Below are 23960 nucleotides of genomic sequence, written 5' to 3'. Positions count from 1 at the left end.
CAGCACCGTGGATGTAAATATCAGAAAATTAAATCTAATGGTGACCCAATTCGATTGCTACCAAAACCCACCTCCTTCCCTTGTAGGGAAGGAGACCTGCTATCTCTGTTTTGTCTATTCTGCTCATGACTCAATATCAACAGCAAGTGATTGACTCTGAAATGACCTTGCAACACATTTATTTGAAGTGATGGGCAATAGGTAATAAATCCAGAGGGTATTTCAGGATAAACTATCTTGCACAACGAGTGTTGAAAACGTGGAACGTCCTTTCAGAAAACGTAATTTTGGCCAATTCTATTAATATATTCATGGGTAGATAAGGTGTGCAGAAGTGCAAGTGAAGATTAGAATGATACAAGTGTGAGATAAAGGTTGGCGAGAAGGGGCTCTTGTGGGCCATCTACAGCAGCATAATTTTTACAACCTACACTTATCCTTTCAGCACATTGAAGCTGCTGCGCCATTTAACATGAGTGTGATTGATCAGTGACTACAAATCTACCGTCCTGTACGTTTCTATATCTCTGAATCCACTTAAAAGACATGGATTTGCGTTTCAGATGCATTCAACAACTGCACAGGCAAGGTTCCCTGGCGGTGGACAGTAGAAAGTACTGTACATCCCTTTCGGCTTCTATATATTCCCATCTGTCCTTGTAAAATGTACAAACTCAGATATATTATCATCTCGCTTTTCGTGTAAAGCGTTGATGAAGAACACAAATAGCCTCAGCCATGAGCCTTAAAGCACACTGACTGGCAGCAATGACCAAAGTTAACATCTCCCATTCAAGAGGAGGCGGACACGTAGCGGTAAATTTTACTGGTTTAATAATCCTGGGACCCCACGTCATGCTCTGAGGACCTGGGTTCAAACCTCAACATGGAAGCAGATGGTGAAATTTCAGTTCAATAAAAATCTGGAATTAGAAGCTTAATGATGACCATGAAAGCATTGTTGATTTTCTTTAAAAAAAATCTTTATTCTAGAGAAGAATATCTGACATCCTTCCATCGCCTGGACAACAGGGGACTCCAAAAAATGCCCCCCGACAGGATCTTCAAAGGCAACCTGTTAAAAGGGAGGGGAAGGAGCAACAGGTAATGGGCAATACATGTTAGCCTAGATAGCGACGTCCACATCCCATTAAAAATGTCCATGCTCTGCTTTCTACCCATTATCATCGTCGTGCTAATATTTGGCCTCCAACTCCACAATCACTTGACTTGCCTATTGATCTCATGTTTGATTGACTGATTATTGAATGCATTTTTGGGAATTCAAATCTACTGCCTCCCCTTGATCTATTTTGCGACTCAAACTTAAAGGTATTAATGTGTTCCTCAAAGTGTATTGTTTTTCGTGAAACCTGATGGACCATGCTATGACTTTCAAAGCGCTTTATTAAGACTGCCTCAATAGCAGGTTGCAGCTCTTTTCCGCCGGCTGACGTGAAGCTGAAGAGAAAATAAGCTGTACAATAGCTCCCTGTTTTCTCCCTTTCCCTCTCATTTCTTTAAGAGGAGTTTCAATAACTGCATGAGTCGATGGAGACAAATATAACGTTGTGCTGGACGGTTGGATGAAGGAGGTTCAGAGCGTTCCATTGGCCTTTAACAACGATATGGATTAGTTAGTTTACTGTCATGTACAATTTAGCCAATTGTCTGAAAACTACAATGCATTTAAGTGAACTTATGACTTGTAGATTTTCGTAGTCTTGATTCTGGGTTCCTTTGAAATAGGTAACACAAGCATGACTTTGCATTTCAGACACGTTCCCAAACATTCGAATACACACACAGCAATGGATTCGTTTGCACACTGAAGTAACACTTTAAGTATTCTCCGGTCGTAGCCTGATGGCAAAAATTCATAGAGTCAGACCATGTCATTGTGAATTCTATTGGTGGGTTATGTAGTTCCTCAGCCCAGTGTTAAGTGTAATTCTACTGTGATGCTTTGAGATTGGAGGTATCCATTTAATTATGATGAAGGGAACTTCAATGGAAAGTAGGACAGGAAGTAGCACATCTTGCATTTGGAATTTCTGCATCTCCCGCATCTCGAAGGGAATGGCAAAAATAAATTTTGCATCGGTTTATCACATTACGTGTAAAAAGGGAACTTTAACAATCCTCTATTTTGTCCATCATACAACTTCATTTAGGTGTTGAGATACCGCCATGCCTTTGTTACCCCAGATTCGCCGATTCAAGTTTTATATTCCACATCCACACTGCATTAACTTCGGTTGGTCCAAACTATAATATCCAGAACTTCACTCCCTCTGTGTCTGGCTGATACAGGAGGTGCCATAGTGTTACGGTCAGGTTGCTGTATTAACCATTAGCCAGAGGCACGGCCCTTTGCACGTGGGTTCAAATCTCATCAAGTCTTAAACTTGGCAGGGAAGGTTTTATATTCAGTAATGTTCACTATGAATCTGGTTCAATTGTTCCTTTTAACGTTATCTACCAACTTTCCGTAGTCTGACTGTAAATTAGAGTAATGGACAGACGTCTGAAATGACTTAACAATCCGATTTATTTGATTCAATTTGCTTTATTATAGTCACACATATTTGTACACAGTCAAAAGTATTGTTTCTTGCATCATATGTAGACAAAGAATACCGTTCATAGAGAAGGAAACTAGACAGTGCAGAATGTATGGTTACAGTCATAGTTGGGGTGTAAAGAAAGTTCAACTTAGTGCGAGGTAAGCCCATTCAAAAGTCTGATGGTAACAGGAAAGAAGCTGCTCTTGAGTCGGTTGGTATGTGTCCTCAAACTCTTATATTTTTTTCCCGACGAAAGAAATTGGGAGCGAATACATCCGGGGTGTATGGGTTCCTTGATCATCCTGGCTGCTTTTTCGAGGCAGCGGGAAATGTAGACTGTTTCAATGGATGGGAGGCTGGTTTGGTTGACCGACTGGGCTTCGTTCACGGCCCTTTGTAGTTCGAATCCATTCACTTCAGGGCAGTTGGGGATGTCAGTGACAAAGTCATTCCATGACATACGAAGTAAAAACAAAACCATATTGGCTTCTGGGTAAACATCAGGATTCCCGTCATTCTCATCAAATCCCTCGATACTTGCTCTTCTAACCATCTTTGTAAATCTTCTCCACCCTTTGTGCCTTTCAGTCTGTTGTTGCTCCAGTTTTGGCCTTTTGAAAGTGCCCCTAATTCCTTTGGCCCCTCAATCCGCGAGCGTGCCTTCAAAAGCCTTGTTCCTGAGCTGGAGAATTCTCGACGTTAACCATTCACCGCTGCCCCCATCACCCACTCTGTTTACCTACCTTTACTCCTTTAACAATGTTCCTGAAAACTTACCTCACCCTTAGAACATCGTGCTGGTCATCTAACCCCAAAGCTTTTCTGTGGATTTTTTTTTAGCCGGTGCTCGTGTGAAATCCTATGACCGTTATACTCGGGTTTTAAAGGAGTAGAATTGATAGCTGCACTTATCAGTAAGATTCTGCTCTAGCAGGTGACGTTATGCATCTGACAGCAGCAGCGGCAACAGCTGCTGATGAGTTTTTGTGCTGGCATGTATCACTGTGGGGGATATAGCTGGGACACAGTAGTTGAACCTGCTTTAACGCCCGTACAAAAACCTCCCAGCCTCACAGGAGTGCACCAATCTCTCTCAATAGCACCCGCCTCAGCCCACTTCCCGCCACTGACCCTCATCCCCACCGTGTTGCTGACCGAGTTTATCTTATTACTGGTCTGACCCAGCCCTAATCAAATCAGTCAGACACACGACAGAGCGAAAGAGTGGTGAATGGGGCCCCAATGGATTGTGTTATGAGATCAAACCGTGTGCGACATATAAAGAGGCTAAGCTCACCTTTGGCAACGGGACCAGGCTGATTGTGGAACCGAGTAAGTAACTAATACTGGATAATGATCTCTCATCATGTTATTTTGCCCCTTGTGACTTAATTGAAACATACAATTATTTGAATGATCACTGTTGTATAATGGATGAACGGGGATCTTTCGGAATTGGAAGCGTAGCTTGACTGGGCATTGAAATTTTCTGAAGTACTTTCTTTAAACATTTAACTGGCCTCTATCGTGGCAACACAACTGTGTTGCCAACAGAGAGATATGTCAATGACCTGGCTGTGTGTCGTACAATTAAGTGACATCTCAATAGACAGCTAGAAGAGACTCACCCCGACAGAGTCATAGGGTCATTGAAGGAGACAGCACTGGAAAAAGCCCTTCTGCGTAATGAGGAGCATAGATAGAGAAGACAGGAAGACACTTTTCCCTTTACTTGAGAGAGCAGGGCATAGATTTAAGGTAGGGGCAGGAGATTTAGGGGGTTGTGAAGAAAACATTTTGACACAAAGGGTGATGGGAGTCTGGAACTCAGTGCCTGAAATGGTGATGGAGGCCGAGAACCTCACAACATTTAAGAAGTATTTAGATATGCATTTGTGATGTCATATCATGCTCGGCAAAGGGCCAAGTGCTGGAAAATGGGATTAGAACAGTTATTTGATTTGTCTTTGAGCGGCGGAGACATGATAGGCCGAAGAGTCTTTTCTGTGCAGTGGATTTCTCTGACTTTATGAATCTTTGCCCTGAGACTATGATCAAAGAATATCAATTCAGTGTGCAAATGAATCCATTATTGTGTATGAATTCTAGGAGTAGAGAAGCTGTCTGAAATCCAAAGTCATGTTTGTGTTACTTATTTCAATGAAACCCAGAGTCAGGGCTACAATAATCTATGCAGCCTTCTGGCATCAAAATCACTGTTCTAAGTTATGCTTATAAAGGTGGGGTGAGTTGGAATTGGGGGGAAGGGATGGGTTGAGGCTTAATGGTGTAGATTTCCTTTAGTTGCAATTCTTAACAAAATCCCAAAAGCAGCATTTTTGTATGGATTTGAAAATTTCGTTCAAAATTGGGCCAGAGAATTCTTTACACGTGTTGTCTTGCTTTAATGTGTACATTGAGATTGGCATCGATTACGGATGGCGCGGTGGGACAGTGGTTAGCATTGCCACCTCACAGCTCCAGGTTCGATTCCCGGCTGGGTCACTGTCTGCGTGGAGTTTGCACGTTGTCCCCGTGTCTGCGCGGGTTTCCTCCCGATTCTTTGGTTCCTCCCACAGTCCAAAGATGCGTTAGGTTGATTGGTCATGCTGAATTGCCCATTAGTGTCAGGGACTGTCTAGGTTAGGGGGATTAGTGGGGTAAATTTGTGGGGCTAGGACCTGGGGTGGGATTGTTGTTGGTGCAGACTCGATGGGCCGAATGGCCTCTCCTACACTGTAGGGATTCTATGATCGATGAATTTGAGGAGATTCATTTTGCACTCAGAAGTTTTTGGCCTCATTGCAAAAGTGGGAAGAAAATTTGGCATTGTGACAAACGAACCTGATGAATTATACAATGATGAAGGAATGTGTCCTTTTCCACTTGCACATAAAGAAGTTCCTCACAAAACTAAGTATCTCAGAAGTACCAAGGGTTACCAGTCAACTACTGATACCACAATGCTTCAAAGAATAATAATCCAACTTCTTTAAAAGAAAAAGAAAACAATATTTCCTAATGCCAGACTGATTCCCAGGGTAGCAGGATTAGTAGCTCTGTTTCACACGTGCTGCCAGACGTGCACAGTTGATCCAGAATTGTCTCTTTCTAATTTGCTATTTAATCCGTTGCACCTCTTTTGAGGGCAGATAGGTCATAAAATTATGCGAAGTGAACATCTACTTTCCATGATTTGGAATAGCTGAAGTCTCTGTGGCCCGCCCAGTGGAAGTTTTCTGCTTGGGCAATAGTCACTGTGTGTATTTTGATAATACTAACAAACTGATATTCGGCAGCGGCACCCAACTGCAGGTTGTGCCAAGTAAGTGCGAATCCACTTTCATTTCCTCTCATTTGATATAGATTTCTACTAGTTAGATTCTTGATTAACAAAGGATAAACTGTTATCGGGGGTAGGCAGGAATGTGGGGTTGAGGTTACAATCAGATCTTACTGAATAGCGGTTGGGCTAGAGTGGCCCAGTGCCTGACTCCGGCTCCCACTTTGCACGTTCTGGTGTCGGGTGAAGGGCCGGTAAAGAGCCAAGGCAGTGCTTGGAATAAAGGACAAGCAATTGCACCAATCAATTAAGCTATTAAGGGCTGAGTATCGAGTTCAGCTCACAGTTTCAGGGCACTCACTGAATGTTAAAATGGCAGCGCGGGCTTGTAGGGACGAAGGGCCTATTTCCTGTGCTGTGTTTGTCTTTGTTCTTTGTTTATTAAGCCGTGTTATCAACAGCAGTTGAAACATTAGGCATCAGTGATATGACATCGAACTGAAATTCAATTACTAATAGGATAGAAAATGTCCATTTAGCAGGTTGAGTCAAATGCCCATTGAATTGAGTAATTGTCTACATATATTTCATTTTTAAGTTTGACTTTATTAAAATAATAATCTTGCTAAAACTATACAAGGTACGATTTTGACCACATCTGGAAACCTATACTGGCATTGGAGGTAGTTCAGGGAAGGCTTTGATCCCAGATATAGATTTTTTTTTAGGAGTGGTTGAGTAGGTTGGGCCTGTACTTAATGGAGTTTAGAAGAGTGAGAGGTGACCTTATTGAGCCTTATTGGATTCTCAGGGGACATGACAAGGTTAGATACTGAGAAGTTATTATTTCTTGTGGGAGAGTCTAGGACCAGAGGTCCTAATCCCAAAGTACGGGGTTGCCCATTTAGATGATGAAGATTTTCTTCTTTCAGCCAGCAGTAAATCTGCGCGCTCATTTACCACAGAGAACTGTTTTGGTTGAATGTTCACATTTTTAACCCACAAGGCAATCGAGGATTATGAGGATACAACAGGAAAGAAGTTTTCAGAATTATCACATCAGATAATTCATGATCTCATTGAATGACCGATGGGCCAAATGGCCTCCTTCTGTCTCGTCGTCTTATGGTCTCCGGTCTTTGTTAAAGTGCTGGATGCATGCTTGAAATAAGGCCTCAAAGTGAAGTGTTGGTCAACGATTATCAATAACAGTTTGATGTTTTGAACCAGGCGTTATAGTTCAAATTAAAGAGTGGCCCCTTTAAAGACAGACATGAGGAAGACTTTTTCTCTAAAGGGATAAACAGTTATCGGGGGTAGGCAGGAATGTGGGGGTGAGGTTACAATCAGATCAGTCATGATCTTACTGAATAGCGGTTGGGCTGGAGCAGCTTAGTGCCTGACTCCAGTCCCACTTTGCACGTTCGTATGTTGATGTCAAACTATTCTCCTAGGATTTATGTCTCCTGGGTGTTCACAGAAAAACACTGGAAAATGTGAAACACAGTCAACTTGTTACCCAAATATCGTTCCCTGAAATATTCAAAAAATAGTGGGAACTAAGTATGAGGGAGAGGGAGGGAAAGGTCATATTTGGTTCAGGAGAGAAGCTAATTAAAACAAGTGACACGAACTCAAAGTGAATGTGAGAGAGCCCTGTGTTCATATGGCTGGGTCTATATTTTGTAGTAGCTGTTACCACTGTGCTTATTACCGAACTGAGAAGCTTATCTTTGGCAAAGGGACCAAACTCACTGTGGAACCCAGTAAGTCCTCAACTATTTTCCATCATGATTTCTTTACATTAGAGTGACAATCAATATTTACAGTTCTAAACATATCACCAAGTTGTGTTTTTCTTGAAATCAGTATAAGCTTAACGGGAGGAGATGTAATATCATTCATAACTTGGGGCGTGGTGTAGTGGGCTCGAATCCCTGCCTCTGAGCCAAAAACGCCAGACCTGAGTCCCTACCCTAGAACTTGGTGATCGGGGAAGGCGAGAAAACAACGCTGCCAAAGATTGGGAGTGTGAGAGAGAGAGACTCCTGCTCAGCCACGCTTGATGTGTAGTTCGGCTCTCAGCGCTTCGCAAAAGTCTAGGGGCATGTTCCAGAAATAGCTATCACTAAAGGCAGAGCAATTCTGCCTAAATCCCACTAGGTGCAGGGAGGCCATTTGGCTTCTAATTTGGACTTGGATGTGCATTGATTTGTAGAACGTTATAAGATGCATTGTTGGTCTCTTGGCGATAGACAATTTTTAATGTTTACTATTCGCACACCATGGCAGTTGTAGAGGCTCCCACACACATTAGTGAATATGCTAATCCTTGTTGTGTATATTGGTTGGAATCTGAATGATCTGATGCACTGGTAGCTTTCTACTGATATGAAGTCACTGTGCCCATTACTATGATGGTACTTATAAACTCACCTTTGGTTGCGGGAACCAACTGAATGTTGTGCCAAACAGGTGCCAGCTGATTTCTCTTTACCCTTCGATGGACATTTCTGCTACACCAATGTCTGGCGAATGGTGACAAAAAGCAAAAGTAATGTTTAAAATTTAAAAAACGAGCTGTTAGATGTGTCGTTAGATGGTTAATTAGAACAATAGAGATCCAAGGAGAGAGTCAGTAAATTCGTAGATGACACACAAATTGGTGGTGTGGTAAATAGCGAGGAGGAAGGCCTTACATTACAGGTCGATATAGAAGGACTGGTCAAATGGATAGAGCAGTGAAAACTTGAAATTTAACTCTAAAAAGTGTAATGTGATGTATTTTAAGAGGACTAACAGGGCAAGGGAATATACAGAAGTTAATGAAAACTGCATGGAAGGAAAGTCAAACTGCTAGCTATGTCTTGCACTTCTTTGATATAGAGAGACAGCAAATAAAGCAAAAGAGAGAAATGGGGTGGGTTTCAGGGAGAGGAATAGTTGCATTTTTTTTCTTTGGCGATCACCTGGCATTACAATTTGAATCCCAATCTATGGTCAAATCACCAAGCAGGTCAAAAACAACGTCTTGAATTACTGCCAGCACGGGAGTAACAAATTTGTGTAGCATCTTTTACAGTTAGTTAGAACATTGAATACAGGAGTTGGGATGTTTTGTTGAAGTTGTACAAGACATTGGTAAGGCCACACTTGGAATACTGTGTAGAATCCTGGTCACCCTATTATAGAACTGATATTATTAAACGAGAAAGAGTGCAGAAACGATTTACTACGATCCTACCGGGACTTGATTGTTTGAGGCTGGATAGACCGCGACTTTTTTTCTCTGGAGCATGGAAGGCTGAGGGATGATCTTATAGAGGTCCATAAAATAATGAAAGGCATAGATCAGCTAGATAGTCAATATACTTTCCCAAAGGTCGGAGTGTCTAAAACTGGAGGGCATATGATTAAGGTGAGAGGAGAGATACAAAAGTGTCCAGAGGGCTTTTTTTCACACAGAAGGTGGTGAATGTCTGGAACAAGCTGCCAGAAGTAGTAGTAGAGGAGGGTACAATTTTGTCGTTTAGAAAGCATTTAGACAGTTACATTGATAAGATGGGTATAGAGGAATATGGGCCAAATGCGGGCGGTTGGGATTAGCTTAGGGGTTTTCAAAAAAGGTTGTATGGACAAGTTAGGCCGCAGGACCTATTTCCATGCTGTAAACCTCTATAGATCTATGACTCTATGATTGTGTCATTCCCACAAAAGAAAGGCCAATCCTTGACACTTGAACAAAACTCACTGTGGAACCTCGTATGCATCTTCACGAAGTTCAATGGCGAGACCTTGCATTTACAGAAAACCTGTACCATACTTGCTGAGATTGAAATTCCCATTTATAATGTGGGCAAATATTTCTGTCACACGGAGCTAACAGACAAGGGGTGGGAATTAAATTTAAATTGGTGGATGGGGGGAACATATTTCTTTCAGGAAATAATCTTCCCTGGCTATTGAAGTCAGCAGAATCTGAAATTGAACTCAAAACTCAAACTCAGGAGAAAGAAAATATAAATGAATCTTATATTTCTGCTCATGTGCTTGTATTTTTTGCCGTATTATGGAAAATGTACTAGCACCAGGACTTTGAAACTTATCTTTGGCAGAGGCAACAAATTCGTTTTGCAATCCAATAAGTTGTTTTAAATTTTCAGTCTGGGTTTGGTTGCAGAATGAGTAACTGAAGTTACCTCGTTTTATTATTGTGTGGGAAATGGGCATCGCTGTCTTGGGCCAACACTTACAAAGCCCTTCCCTAAATGTGGAAGCAGTGCTGAGCTGTTTTCTTGAACATGTGTTGTGTGCATTATTCCATTCCTACCTACAAATTCTTTCCATTGTGTGGAGAGATTGTGGGGAATGTGGTGGCCAATGGCTACTTGAAGGTAAATGTTCTACAAGTGCACTAAGTTTCTGAACCTTCTCTCATTCAAAGTTCTTTTTACACGATGCAAGTAAATAATGTATTGGCCTGTTACGTTTAAATGGGTGGGAATTCACAAGTTTTAAGGCCTTGTTGTCCAACGAGGGGCATACACACGATGGGTCGTACTGGGGCTGCTCTTGGATGTTCGAGAGTAGCCTAGTGCTTCAAGTCGTTCGTGTGTGCTTAAACTGGACCAGATGCTGGGCAACACGACAGCGCAGTGACTATCACTGTTTGCTGTGCAGACACATGGATTTGGGCCGGTGTCTGTGGGAGTTTGCGCATTCTCCCCGTGCTTGCATGGGTTTTCTCCGGGTGCTCCGGTTTCCTCCCACACCCCAAAGATGTGCTATTAGGTTGATTGGAGGTAACAGATTGTCCCTAAATTAGTTTCCCTCAATGTGGAATGCCATAAACAATAGATAAGGGTCATGGGTGGAGGGGGGACTGGTAATGTTAAAATGGCGGTGCGGGCTTGTTGGGCTGAAGGGCCTGTTTCCCGGGCTGTTTTTGCTCTTTGTTCTAAGTGAGGGGGGAGGCATTTATATTTTCACCCGGATATAACCTGACCTGGCTACTGAAGTCAACAAAATCTGAAATTGAATTCAAACTCAAACTTAGGAGAAATATAATATAAATAAATCATACTTCTTCTCATGTGGTTGGGTTTAGTGTTTTTGTTCCATTGTGTACAGATGTGCTAGCACCAGAACTTTGAAACTTGCCTTTGGCCGGGGCAAAATATTCACTTTGCAACCCAATAAGACTTTTAAAAACGTCAGTTTGGATCTGGTTGGAACCTAAGTAATTGACTTCTCCTTAAAGGTTCTCAAAGTCTCTCCCTCATGTGAACTTTGTGTATTCTCCTGACTCCAAATTATTGACTATGCTTCATCATTACTGAATGACATCTGCAACTTCACTCCAATGGATAGTCTATGGCTGTGTCCTTTATACTGTACATTATGAATATACTGTGAAGCTGCGACTGCCAGTTGACAGTTGTGCCAAATGAGTACGATTGGAAGTTACTCTCAGTCTGTTTCATGTCGAATATTTTTTCATTGTATTGTGCCTGACAAGTAGCAAGCGGGCAACGATACAAAGAATTAAGTGAAATACAAGTTAAGGTATTATGTCCATAAACTGAACCTCAGAAAGATAGCTGGCAGATAACGTTAGCAAATGTGAGGTTGTCCACTTTGGTAGAAATAATAGTAGGAGGAAATATTATTTAAAGGGTGAAAAGCTGCAGCATGGTACAGTGCAGAGGGACCTGGGGGTCCTTGTGCACGAATCACAAAAACTCAGTCTGCTGGTGCAACAGGTGATCAAGAAGGCGAATGGAATGTTGGCCTTTATAGTGAGGGGGATAGAATATAAAAGCAGGGAGGTCTTGCTGCAACTGTACAGGGCACTAGTGAGGCCGCAACTGGAGTACTGTGTGCAGTTTTGGTCCCCTTATTTGAGAAAGGATATATTGGCCTTGGAGAAGGCCAAGGTCTGGTTGCAGAATGAGTAACTGAAGTTACCTCGTTTTATTATTGTGTGGGAAATGGGCATCGCTGTCTGGGCCAGCACTTACATAGCCCTTCCCTCAATGTGGAAGGCAGTGGTGAGCTGTTCTCTTGAACATGTGTTGTTAGGTTGATACCGGAGATGAGGGGTTTAGCTTATGAAGAGAGATTGAATAAACTGGGTCTGTACTCGTTAGAGTTTGAAGGCTGAGGGGGGATCTTATAGAGACATATAAGATAATGAAGGGGCTAGGTAGAGAGATTCTTCCCGCTTAGAAAGGAATAGAACGAGAGGGCACAGTCTCAACATCGGGGGGGAGGGGTGCAGTTTAGAACGGAGTTGAGGAGGAACTTCTTCACTCAAAGGGTGGTGAATCTCTGGAATTCTCTACCCATTGAAGTGGTGGAGGCTACCTCGTTGAATATATTTAAGTCACGTGAAGATAGATTTCTGATAGACAAGGGAATTAAGGGTTATGGGAAGTAAGTGGGAAAGTGGAACTGATCCACTTCAGATCAGCCATGATCTTATTGAATGGCGGGGTAGACTCGAAGGGCTAGATGGCCTACTCCTGCTCCTATTTCTTATGCTCTTATGTTAGCTGGATAGCGAGCTCAGGTCTCAATGCTTAGTTAGACATGCCGCAGGTGGCGGACCAAGCTCTGGGCCTCAGCAATGTGACAGACATTGATGTGCGACTCATTGGCTGACCTTGCATTATGGTGAAGTTATGTAACTAGGGGGGAAGCAATGTCCTGGTCGTATTATCGCAAAATTATTAACCCCGAAACTCAGCGAATATTGGCGGGACCTGGGTTCGATTCCATCACAGCAGATGGTGGAATTTGAATTCAATAATCTGGAATTAAGAATCTACTCGTGACCAGGAAAACCATTATGGTTTGTCGGAAAAACCCATCTGGTTCATTAATATCCTCTAGGGAAGGAAACATAGGAACATTGAAGATGGGAGCAGGAAGAGACGTTTGGCCTTTCAAGCGTGACCTGCCATTTATTACGATCATGGTTGATCATCCACTCAATAGCCTAATCCTGCTTTCTCCCCATAACTTTTTATCCCATTCACCGAGGTGCTACATCTAGCCGCTTCTTGAATACATTCAATCTTTTGGCAACAACTACATCCTGTAGTAATGAATTTCACAGACTCACCACTCTTTGGGTGAAGTAATGTCTCCTCACCTCCGTCCTAAATGGTCTTCCCTGAATCCTCAGATCCCTAGTTCTGGCCTCCCCCACCATCGGGAATATCCTCTCTTCACCTCCTATGTCTTATCCTGTCCGAATTTTATAAGTCTCCATGAAATCCATTGTCATCCCTTTAAGTAAGTCTCCCCAGTCTATGAAGGCGAAATCATGCCTCATATCTTCATAGTCTCCTTTATTAAGATTCGGCACAGTAGTCTCCGAATCAAGTACTTCACTCTTCACCTTGATAAAAAAATTCTCTAATGTTATGTTCACTCATTCCCAAGAAGTCTCTCACAGCTAGATTGGCAATTATTACCTTCTCACTACACAGTACCCAGTTTAAGGTGGCCTGCTCCCTAGCTGGTTCCTTCACATATTAGTCAGGGAAACCATCCCGTATCCGGTCCAGGAAATCCACCTCCACACCATTGTGGCTAATTTAATTTGATCAATGTGCAGATTGAAATCACCCTTGATCACCGATATTCCCTCATCACATGTACCTCCAATTTCGTGTTTAATGCCACTTCCAGCATCACCACTGTAGTTTCGCGGTCTGTATGTGACACCCACTGATGTTTTCTGCCTGTTGGTATCTCTCAACTCTACCCATATAGACTCCACATTATCAGAGCTAATTTCGTTTCTCACCAGTTTGTTAATTTCCTCTTTAACCAGCAGTGCCACTCCACCACCTTTTCCTTTATGCCTGTCCAAGCTAAATACTGAATACCCTGGGACATTCAGTTCCCATCCTTGAGAACCCTGTAGTCATGTCTCCGTAATTCCAACAATAGCATGCCCATTTACATCTATCTGCAAGATTAGTTCATCCACTTTATTGCAAATGCTGCGCACATTAAGGCACAGTGCCTTTAAGCCTGTCTTTCTAACATTGATTGCCTCGTTCCTACAATTTTTCTCTACAGCCCTTTATGAATGTTGTCCTTGGTTTCGCTGCCTATCATTTTTCTTATTCCCTTTTCTATCTCTTGTTTTCATCCTTGTTCTCTCCTTCCCTAACTCCTTACATAGGTTCCCAACCATCTGGCATCTTAGTTTCATTGAATGACCTTGCAGTACTGTGAGGTGCTGAAACTGGGGGAGGCAAAGACTTTGTGGTGTTATTGCTAGATTATTAATCCAAGTGTTCTGGGGATCCTGCGTTCAAATCACGCCACGGCAGATGGTGGAATTTGAATTATATAATCTGGAATTCAGGATCTACTGTTGACAATGAAAACCAGTGTTGGAAAAACCCATTAGGTTGAGTAATGTCCTTTAGAGAAATAAATCTGCCATTCCTATCTGATCTGGCCTACATCTGCAATTTGGTTGACTCTCAAGGGCAATTGGGAATGGATAATAAATTCTGGCCAGCCAACGGTGCCCATGTCCCACAAATGAATAAAAAATAACCCCCTTTTGGAAAATGAGCCCGAGTAATTGTTGATTCAACTAAACGTAAACGCATCTTTCAGACTCAACATGTCTGTTTACCTCTTCGAAATCTAACAGGATTATGACAATGAGAACAGATAATGCTGGGAAAAACCACAGCAGGTCAGGCAGCATCTGTAAGGAGAGAAAGCTTAGCTAACAAATTAAATACTATCCGTTGAATTGTATTTCTTTTTTTGCCAGGTGCTGAGGGGTCACTGGCAAGGCCATGTTGCAAATTTCTGTTCAGCCATTTCAGTGATTGACAGAGCAGGCGCAAAGTGCTAAATAGCCTTCCCTTGTTCTTATGTTACCAAACAAATGTTCAGAGGCAAAATATATTTGTTGCAGGGGAAGGATGTGGATGGATATATTTGACCAGTGCCTACTTTGGTTCTGAAATTCTTCACTTTGATACAATCTTAGAGCATGAAAGGAGGCCATTTGGCCCATTTTGCTGTGATGGTGGGGAGGGGGAAGATATCTGTTACCTGCAGTGAATCAGTGACTCTCCATATTTGTCTTTGCCGTGAATTGTCTTAAATCTGAAACAGCTCTCTCAATAGAAGGTTTCTGTCTGAGCAATTATTACTGTGCTATGATAAGCTAACGTTCGGCAGCGGCACCCAGGTGACAGTTGTACCAAGTGAGTATGAAGTCAGTGTGTTTTTATTCTTTCACTCCACGTCGCCTTTGTGATCTAGTTTTCTGTTGTAAGTAGTCTAGTCAAGTTAGGCAGAGTGCCAATATAACATGTGGCATGCAGACGAAGAGATTGCACGGTTTTGAGTCAGTTTTGATCTAGCTCAGCTTACCCAGGCATTAGAGGTACATGGGATAGGAGTTGGAACTGCACGGCTCAGTAACATTTTATTGAACTGAGAAGCAGATTTGTGTCCTGTTAATAGGAAGATTCCATCCAGAGAGTTGACCAAAAAGAGAGAGGGGAGGTGAATAAGCATCATTGTTCTGTTTAAACCTTTGTAATTGTGATTATTCTCTCGGTGAAAAAGAAATTCTCCTCATAGCAGTCCCATATCCGTTGACTGTGAACCCTGGTTCTGGACCCTATCGCCATCCAGCATCTACCCTGTCTAATCCTGCATTATGGGTTTTAATGAGATCTCCCCCTCCTGCCTCCCTTCTCCTGAATACCAGACAGTAAAATCCTAATCGACTCAATTTCCCCTCATATGTCATTCCTGCCATTCCTGAATTTGTCGCTGCGCTCCCCCTTTAGCCAGAACATCCTTCCTCGGATATTGTTCTGCATATGTTTCTGGAGGCAATAATGAACCGGCTGTGGAAGCAAATCGAATCTCAAACACCTTAGCATGAAAAACAATCCTTACATTGCTATTCATGTGGGTTATGTCGATTTTGCACCATCTGGTATCACTGTGCAAACTATGCAACCAGAAAGCTTATCTTTGGCAGTGGAACCAAACTCACTGTAGAACCCAGTAAGTGAAACGATTCTCTGCATTTTGTGTCTGGTTATAGTTTAAGAAAGTAATTTCATATTCTAACACATCTGTAATGAATCTTTGTCCCGTAATAGCTACTGTTGAATTGATGGGAGGGGCAGGGGACGAGTGAAAAATTAAAATGTCTCTGACAACTCTGTTTTAGAATTTACAAACAGCAAATTATTAGGCTCCTACAACGATGGAGGAGACCATTAGGCCTATCGCTCTTGCTTCGGAAACAGCAGAATCTTAGTGATTGAGTTTTACAGAACAGGAAGAAACCCTGCGGCCCACTGTGCCTGCTCTAGCCATTAAACCCCTATCTATTCCAATCGCATTTTTCAGCACTTGGTTGTAGCCTTGAATGCTACGTCCTAAATAATCTTGGACTTGCATGCCAAGGTCCCTCTGGTTCTCTGCATTTTCTCGCGTCCTACAGTTCATTGTGCATTCCCTTGCCTTGTTACCCCTCGCAAAATGCATCACCTCACACTTCTTAGGTTTAAATTCCGTTTGGTCTACCTCTCTGACCATCTCGCCAATTTCGCCTTGTAACCTTTGCAAGTCAGTGACATTTAACCACACACGAGAAGTATGCGTGCATCCTTGGCTTGACTTAGTCTGAAATTTGTATACAGCGATCCCGAAATAATGCAAATTAAATGCCTTTCTTCTGTCCTCTGCGAGGTAAATATGATTCAGCTTCTGCAATGCCAAGTTTCTGTCTTGGAAATTGTTCCTGCACATTTACTAATCACTACAGTGAGACACCCAGACTCAGCAGTGAAATATGTGACCAGTAAGGATAAGCTTACTTAATGTCATTACCTGCTGTGTGACGGACAGGGAGCCAGCATCATGTGGGAAGGCAGTTGAGGATATTGCACCGATATAATGAATTTGCGCAGCCGAATATCCAGCTCAGCTCCTCCTAAAATTGCAGTGTCCAGTTTTCGTAGCTCCAGTCCTTAGTGATGTCATATTGGACTAAAAAAGCATAGTTTTATTTTTCTTTCTTGGATGTGGGCATTCCAAATTGCCCACTGGGCAATTTCAGATTCCAAGACATTGCTTCTTGGATCCAAACCACTGACGGCATATTTCCTTCCCCAAAGGACATTGTTGATCTAAATGGGCAGTTACAATCCATGGTAGAAGTCCTATTTTCATTCGTAAACTTGGCAATAGTAAAATCACTTCTTTCATCCAAGTCATTATGTATATTGTAAATAATTGTGGCCCGAGGATTGACCGCTGAGATATTCACTTGTAACAGATTTTTATCCTGAAAATGTTCCTCTTATCCCAACTCTCTGTATCCTATCGATTAGCCAATCCTCTATCCATGCGAATATATTACTCCAAAAAGCACGAGCTCTGTATTAGCCCTTTGTCCGAGATCTTATAAAAAGCTTTTTGCTGCAAAGAAAGATGCCAACCATTGAACGGCAATGCCTTTTTAGGCCATTCGTCGATAGCTGCCGAAATTCTTACTGGAGGCTACACTTCGATCAATTTATTTGAAATTACTCCAAGTACTGGGGTGGGAATTGAACCCATTTCTTCAGGGAAATTAGCCTGAGTCTCTGTTCTGCTAACCCAAAAACATTGCCCTTTCGCTGCAACCATCCCATAATGCTGCATGAAGTATGTTTAGTGACAGTTTCAATCAAAAGTTTGTTCGAGTCAGATATCACTATGATTAATTTCGTCTTGTGAGCTTTGTGAAAGAATTAATATTCAGTGCCATCAGCCAGCACTTTCCTTCATGGACATATATAATATAGAGAAAGAGAAAATAGGAGCACTAGTAGGCCATTCGACACTTAGATCCAGCTCTGCCACTCGACACGACAGTGGCTGACCCTGCAACTCAACACCACACTAGCCCTCTCCTCATAATTCTTGACGCCTTTAGAGTATAGTAATATATTTCCTTTTAAAATGTACTCACTGATTTCGCATCCACAAACTTCTGTGGCAGAGAATTATAGTTTTCCCAGCCTCTGAGTGAAGATTTTTTTCCTCATCTCAGACTTAAATGTCCAACCCTGAACACTGAAACTTTGATCCCTTTTTCTAGACCCCACCCCGCCAAAGGAAACAACATCCCTGCATTCCGTCTGCTCATCCCTGCTAGAATTCTCTATATTTCAATGACATCGCCTCTCATGTTCTAAACTCCAGGTGAATACAGATGCAGTCGCCTCTCCTGAAATGACAATCCTTCCATTCCAAGAATCAGTCTAGTGTACTTTTTTCTGCATTCTTTCTATTGCAAGTGTTTTCTTTCTTCGATAAGGAGACCAAAACTGCACACAATATTAGCTTTCATCAAAAAAGGGCTGGATTTAGGAAATGCCTTAATGGAGGAAAGTGAGATATTAAGTGGCAAAATGTTTCCTGATTTCGCCCCTGAAAGTCTTAAACATTAAACATCGTTTAAAAACCAATCTGCTGAAATCTTGGACTCCCCAACCAGTAGCAAATGTTCCTGATTATCAAACTTCTCCGTTTGGGGATGATCAAGTCACTCCTTAACTAAGTTCCAGCGTTTTAGAGTTAAACACCATCTACACTGTTAAACGGGCATTCTGAGCAGATATACAGCTGACAGAGTAAAATGTCTTCTCCTCCTGCTCTGTTCAAGGAATTTTTAAATGCTGATTTTTAATTTTATGAAAAACAGAATATAAATATTGCCGGTTCTGATTGCGGACTCTTCTTTATTTCAATCATTGATCTCAGATCTTCACATTGAAACATAAATATTAAGCTCCGAATATATTTTTCGGTCTCTCACTGTTTGCGTATAAAGACATTCGTTGATTAATCCTTACTCTTAGCATATGGGCATTCATAAACAACATGGTTCATTGATTTTTAATTCTAAGGTGCATTAACTTACATTTCCCTGCACTGAAAACATCTACTAGTTTTATCCGTTCACAAAATATTAATATTTCTTTGCAAATTGATGCTTCCAGCTATGCTGCTTAATATGCCGTTTTTGTGTCATTTGCAAACTAACATATTCAGCATTCAATCACATTCTATCGCATTGTCTTAATAAATGCAACTAAACTGCATATCATCCTGTAAAGGTACATGTGTGTGTTTATGTCTGTGTGTTTATGCGTGAGTGTGTTTGTACGCCTGCATGCGTGTATGTCCATACCTGTCTGTGTGAGTATCTGCGGCATATATATGTATTCAAATCTCGAAGCAGAACAGGAGCAGGTATAGCAATTTAGCCCATCGATACTGACCGAATATTCAAACTGATCATGGCACACTCACACACGTGCACACACGCACATGAATATTTTGTTACACACAAATGTAACATTTGCCTTCCTCATTGTTTTCTGTACCTGCATGCTAGCTTTTAGTTACCAGGTCTCCGTGGAAGTAACCTCTTTTCAACTTCGCATCATATGGGAAATACTCTATATGTATTTGTTTTTTCCAACTAAAGTGAATAACTTCATACTTAGTCACTTTTTATCCCATCTGCTATGTCGTTGCACACTCACTCAACTTGTCCAAATTCCCTTGAAACCCCCATTGCATCCTCCTCTCCATTTTCCCTTTGTAATCCGCAAGGTTTGAACTATTTCATTTGGTCTCCACATCAAGTTTCTGCGTGTGTTTCAGTCTCTGTTTGTTTCTGGGTGTGTCTGTCTCTCAATACTTCAGCCTGTGTGTCTCTGGGTGTCTCTGGATATGTGTGAATGCCTGTATGTGTGTGTGCTTGTGTGTGTGTGTACGCCTGTGTGCCTATATGTCTTTGCTTGTCTTCGTGAGTGTCTATGGCATGCAAATGTACTTCATTCTTAAGAGCAGGAGTAGGCCATTTGGCCCACAAATAATGCTCCAAAATTCAAACAGGCCGTGGTGCACACACACACACACACACACATACACACACGTGAACACTCAAATTCCTATTTTATTAAACAAGTATCTGGCATTTGTCTTCCACGTGTCTTGCTGTGCCTACATGCTAGATTTTAGTGACCCGTGAACAAGGACATTCTCTGGCAACAAATCTGTCCAATCTCGCACCGCTTAGGATCTACTCTGCCTTTCTGATGTTTTTTTTCCTGCCAGAGTGGATAATTTCACACATACTCAGTTTTTATTCCATCTGCCATGTTATTGCTCATTGACTCGGCCTGCCTCAATCCCCTTCGAATCACCCATGTATCCTCCTCACCATTATGTGTGCGTCATCAGCAAGATTGGAAATATTTTATTCGGTCCCCAAATCTAGTCTGTCTGTGTTTGTGTGCAGTTCTGGCGTGTGTGTCTCTCAATGTCTCAATGTGTCTCTGTGTTTGTGTACCTGGATATGACTGCCTCGAAATGCATGTGTGTGTGTCATAGAGTCACAGAATCAAGGTTTAAAACATGGAGCCAGGGCTTTGGCCCAACTTGTTCATGCTGCCCTTTTCATAAAGCCTTAAGCTAATCCCAATTGCCCGCATTTGGCCCATATCCCCCTATTCCCATCTTACTGGTGTGACTATCTAAATGCTTTTTAAAAGACAAAATTATGCCCGTCGCTACTAATACCACTGGCAATTTGTTCAGACATTCACCACCCTCTGTGTGAAAAGAAATGCCCCTCTGGGCACTTACGTATCTCCCTCTCTCTCTCTCCCTCACCTTAAACCTATGTCCTCTAGTCACTCTCAATACCTCAAGTCTGTTTCTCTCTGTGTGTCTCTAGATCTGTGTGTGTGTGTGTGTGTGTGTGTGTGTGTGTGTGTTCATGTGTGTGTGTGTGTGCGTGTACGCCTGTGTGCCTGTATGTCTATATTTGTCTTTGTGGATGTCGACGGCGTGCAAATGTATTTCATTCTCAAAGGAACATAAGAGCAGGAGTAGGCCATTTGGGCCACAAATAATGCTCCAACAACACGCACACACATACACACACACACACACACACACACACGCACACACACACATACACACGAGTACACTCATATTCCTATTTTGTTAGACAAATATGCAGCATTTACAGAATCTCTAACTTTAGGAAAAGACATTGACTATCTAGCAGATCTATACCCCTCATTATTTTATAGACATCTATGAGGTCATCATTCAGCCTTCTACACTCCAGAGAAAAAGTCCCAGTCTGTCCAACCTCTCCTTATAGCTGAAACCATCAAGCCCCGGCAGCATCCTAGAAAATCTTTTCTGCACAGTTTATAGTTTAATAATATCCTTTCTATATTAGAGTGACCAGGGCTGTACACAGTATTCAAAGTTGGTCTTACCAATATCTTATACAACTTCAACTAGACGTCCCAACTCCGGTATTCAATGGTCTGACCAATGAAACCAAGCTAAGTGCTGTCATCACCACTCTATCCACCTGTGGACAGAGGAGCTATGAACCGATGCCCCTATATCTCCTTGTTCTGTAACTCTTCCCAGTAAGTCCTGCCCTCATTCAATCTACCAAAATGCCTCACCTCTCGCTTATCTAAGTAAAACTCCATCTGCCAGTGGACAGCACACTGGCTCAATTGATCAAGATCCCATTGCAATCTGAAATAACCTTCTTCACTGTCCACTCTGCACAAATCTTGGTGTAGTCAGCAAGCTTACTAACTGTGCCTCCTATATTCTCGTCCAAATCATTAATTTAGATGACAAATAACAGTGGACCCAGCACTGATCCCTGGGGCACACCTCTGGTCACAGGCCTCCAGTTTGAAAAACAATTCTGTACAACAACTCTCTGGCTTCTGTCATCAAATCAATTTTGTATCCATTTAGCTTCCTCACGGTGGATCCCGTGAGATTTAACCTTATGCAACAACCTACCATGCGATACCTTGTCAAAAATCCATATAGACAACAACTGCACTGCCCTCATCAAACTTCTTGGCTATCCCTTAAAAAAACTCAATCAAATTTGTGAGAAATGATTTTCCACTCACAAAGCCATGCTGACTGTCCCTAATCAACCCTTGCATCTCTAAATGCCTGTAGATCCTGTCTCTCAAAATATGTTCCAAAACTTAACCACCACAGATGTCAGGCTCAATGGCCTGTACTTCCCAGGCTTTTCCCTGCAGCCCTTTTTAAACAAAGACACAACATTTGCCGCCCTCCAATCTTCAGCACCTCACCTGTCACTAACGATGATTCAAATATCTCTGTTCAGGGACCCACAAATTCCTCCCTAGCGTCCCACAATATCCTGGGATACACTTCATCAGGTCCAGGGGATTTTTCTACCTCAATGCGTTTTATGACTTACAGCACCTCCTTCTCTGTAGTATGTACAATGTGTATGAGTGTGTGTGTGTGTGTGTGTGTGTGTGTCAGGGAGAGGGAGAAAGAGAGATACTCATCACTCCTCAGCCTTCTCTGTGCCGAGGGAAAAAGGCCAAACTGATCCAGTCTCAGTGTTCGGTAAATTAATGGAGAAACTTACATGTGGTTAAGGCACAGAAAAAAATGCGGTCTAATCGAATGGCACAGCAGGTTGGAGGAGGTCACCCTGTTGGATCCTGACTCTGTCCTTTTATTTCTTAAATTTTCAGAGGCGAAATTCCCGGAAAAACCAAAATTGACCGTCTTTTATCCGCCAGTGCCACCAGGAGACCCCGGCACCAACACAGCTGCAGTATGCTTGGCTTCAGACTTCTCCCCCAAGGCAATCGAGCTGTCCCTGTACATCGGATCCGACCAGAAGGACAATGTGACAAGATCCAGTGTCCTATTGGAGAGTGGGAATTACAGGAGCTCGGGTTTCGCCTCTTTCCCCCAATCTGAGAAATCGCCAAACATCACGTGCAAGGCAGTTCACAATAATCAAAATTACTTCGTAAACATCCCGCCCGCAGCTGAAATTGGTAAGTTTATTTTATTCTCGTTCATGCGATGTGGGTGTCGTTGTCATGGCCAGCATTTATTGCCCATCCTGAATTGCCCTTCAGCAGAGGGCATTTAAGAGTCACATGCCAGCCAGGCCATGTAATGACAACACATTTCCTTTCCTGAAGGACATTAGTGAACCAGACGAGTTTTAATGATAATCAGTAATGGTTTCATGGTCATCATTAGACTTTTAATTCCATTTTTAAGAAATATTCAAGTTTCGCATCTACAATACCCAGATCAGTATCCTGGATTGTTAGCCCAGTGATAATACCACTGAGACACTGCCTCCTCCAAGAATGTTTTATAATGGGAAGAACGTCCACCAAAATATTATCCATCCTTTTAACGACCGAAGTACTCTTGTGTCATCGTCACTCAAAAGGTAGTCTTTTTGAAAGATTAGCTGACTAATGATTGAAGGTCACTTACTCTCGTCTCAGGACTTCACTGCAGGATTTCCTCAGTGTCTCAGACATAACCAGCTTCAGTTACTTCATCAATCACTTTCAATCCATTATAAGGTCAGAAGTTGGGATGTTCGCTGATGACTGAACAATGTTCAGCACCATTCAAGCCACATCAGATCTTGAACTAGTGCATTGCAACGGCAGCAATAGCTGGTCAATATCTAGGCTTTGACTGACAAGCTGCAAATAACATTTGCGCCACACATGTTCCAGGCAATGACCAACTCCAACAGGTAAAAAAGCTAACAAGCGCCTCTTGACAATTAATGGTATTACCATGACTGAAACAAACAGTAAAGAACAAAGAAAATTACAGCACAGGAACGGGCCCTTCGGCCCTCCAAGCCTGCAGCGACCATGCTACCCGACTTACCTAAAACCCCCTACGCTTCCGGGGACCATACCTCTCTATTCCCATCCCATTCATGTATTTGTCCAGACACTCCTTAAAACTCACTACCGTATCTGCTTCCACTACCACTCCCGGCAACGAGTTCCAGGTATCCATCACCCTATATGTAAAAAATCTGCCTCGTACATCTCTTTTAAAGCTTGCTCCTCGCACCTTAAGCCTATGCCTCCGAGTAATTCACTCTTCCACCCTGGGAAAAAGCTTCTGACTATCCAATTATACATACCTCTCATAATCTTGTAGACTTC

The 23960-nt window shown here is 42.3% G+C and overlaps 1 protein-coding gene across 1 annotated transcript in view; it reads left to right on the top strand.

Annotated features, from left to right (window-relative positions):
- Positions 1 to 23960, top strand: part of trdc (T-cell receptor delta constant) — a 47471-nt gene that overhangs the window by 19192 nt on the left and 4319 nt on the right. The window contains exons 4-5 of the mRNA XM_080181432.1: positions 15010 to 15101; positions 22494 to 22805. Of these exons, the coding sequence (XP_080037558.1) occupies positions 15010 to 15101; positions 22494 to 22805 (404 nt within the window). The remainder of the gene's footprint in view (positions 1 to 15009; positions 15102 to 22493; positions 22806 to 23960) is intronic.

This window comes from Carcharhinus amblyrhynchos, unplaced genomic scaffold (assembly GCF_965287045.1).
Source record: "Carcharhinus amblyrhynchos unplaced genomic scaffold, sCarAmb.v2.hapA scaffold_39, whole genome shotgun sequence".
NCBI classification, from domain to species: Eukaryota; Metazoa; Chordata; class Chondrichthyes; order Carcharhiniformes; family Carcharhinidae; genus Carcharhinus; species Carcharhinus amblyrhynchos.
The sequence above is the reverse complement of the archived record's forward strand: the minus strand, read 5'-3'. Positions and strand labels throughout refer to the sequence as shown.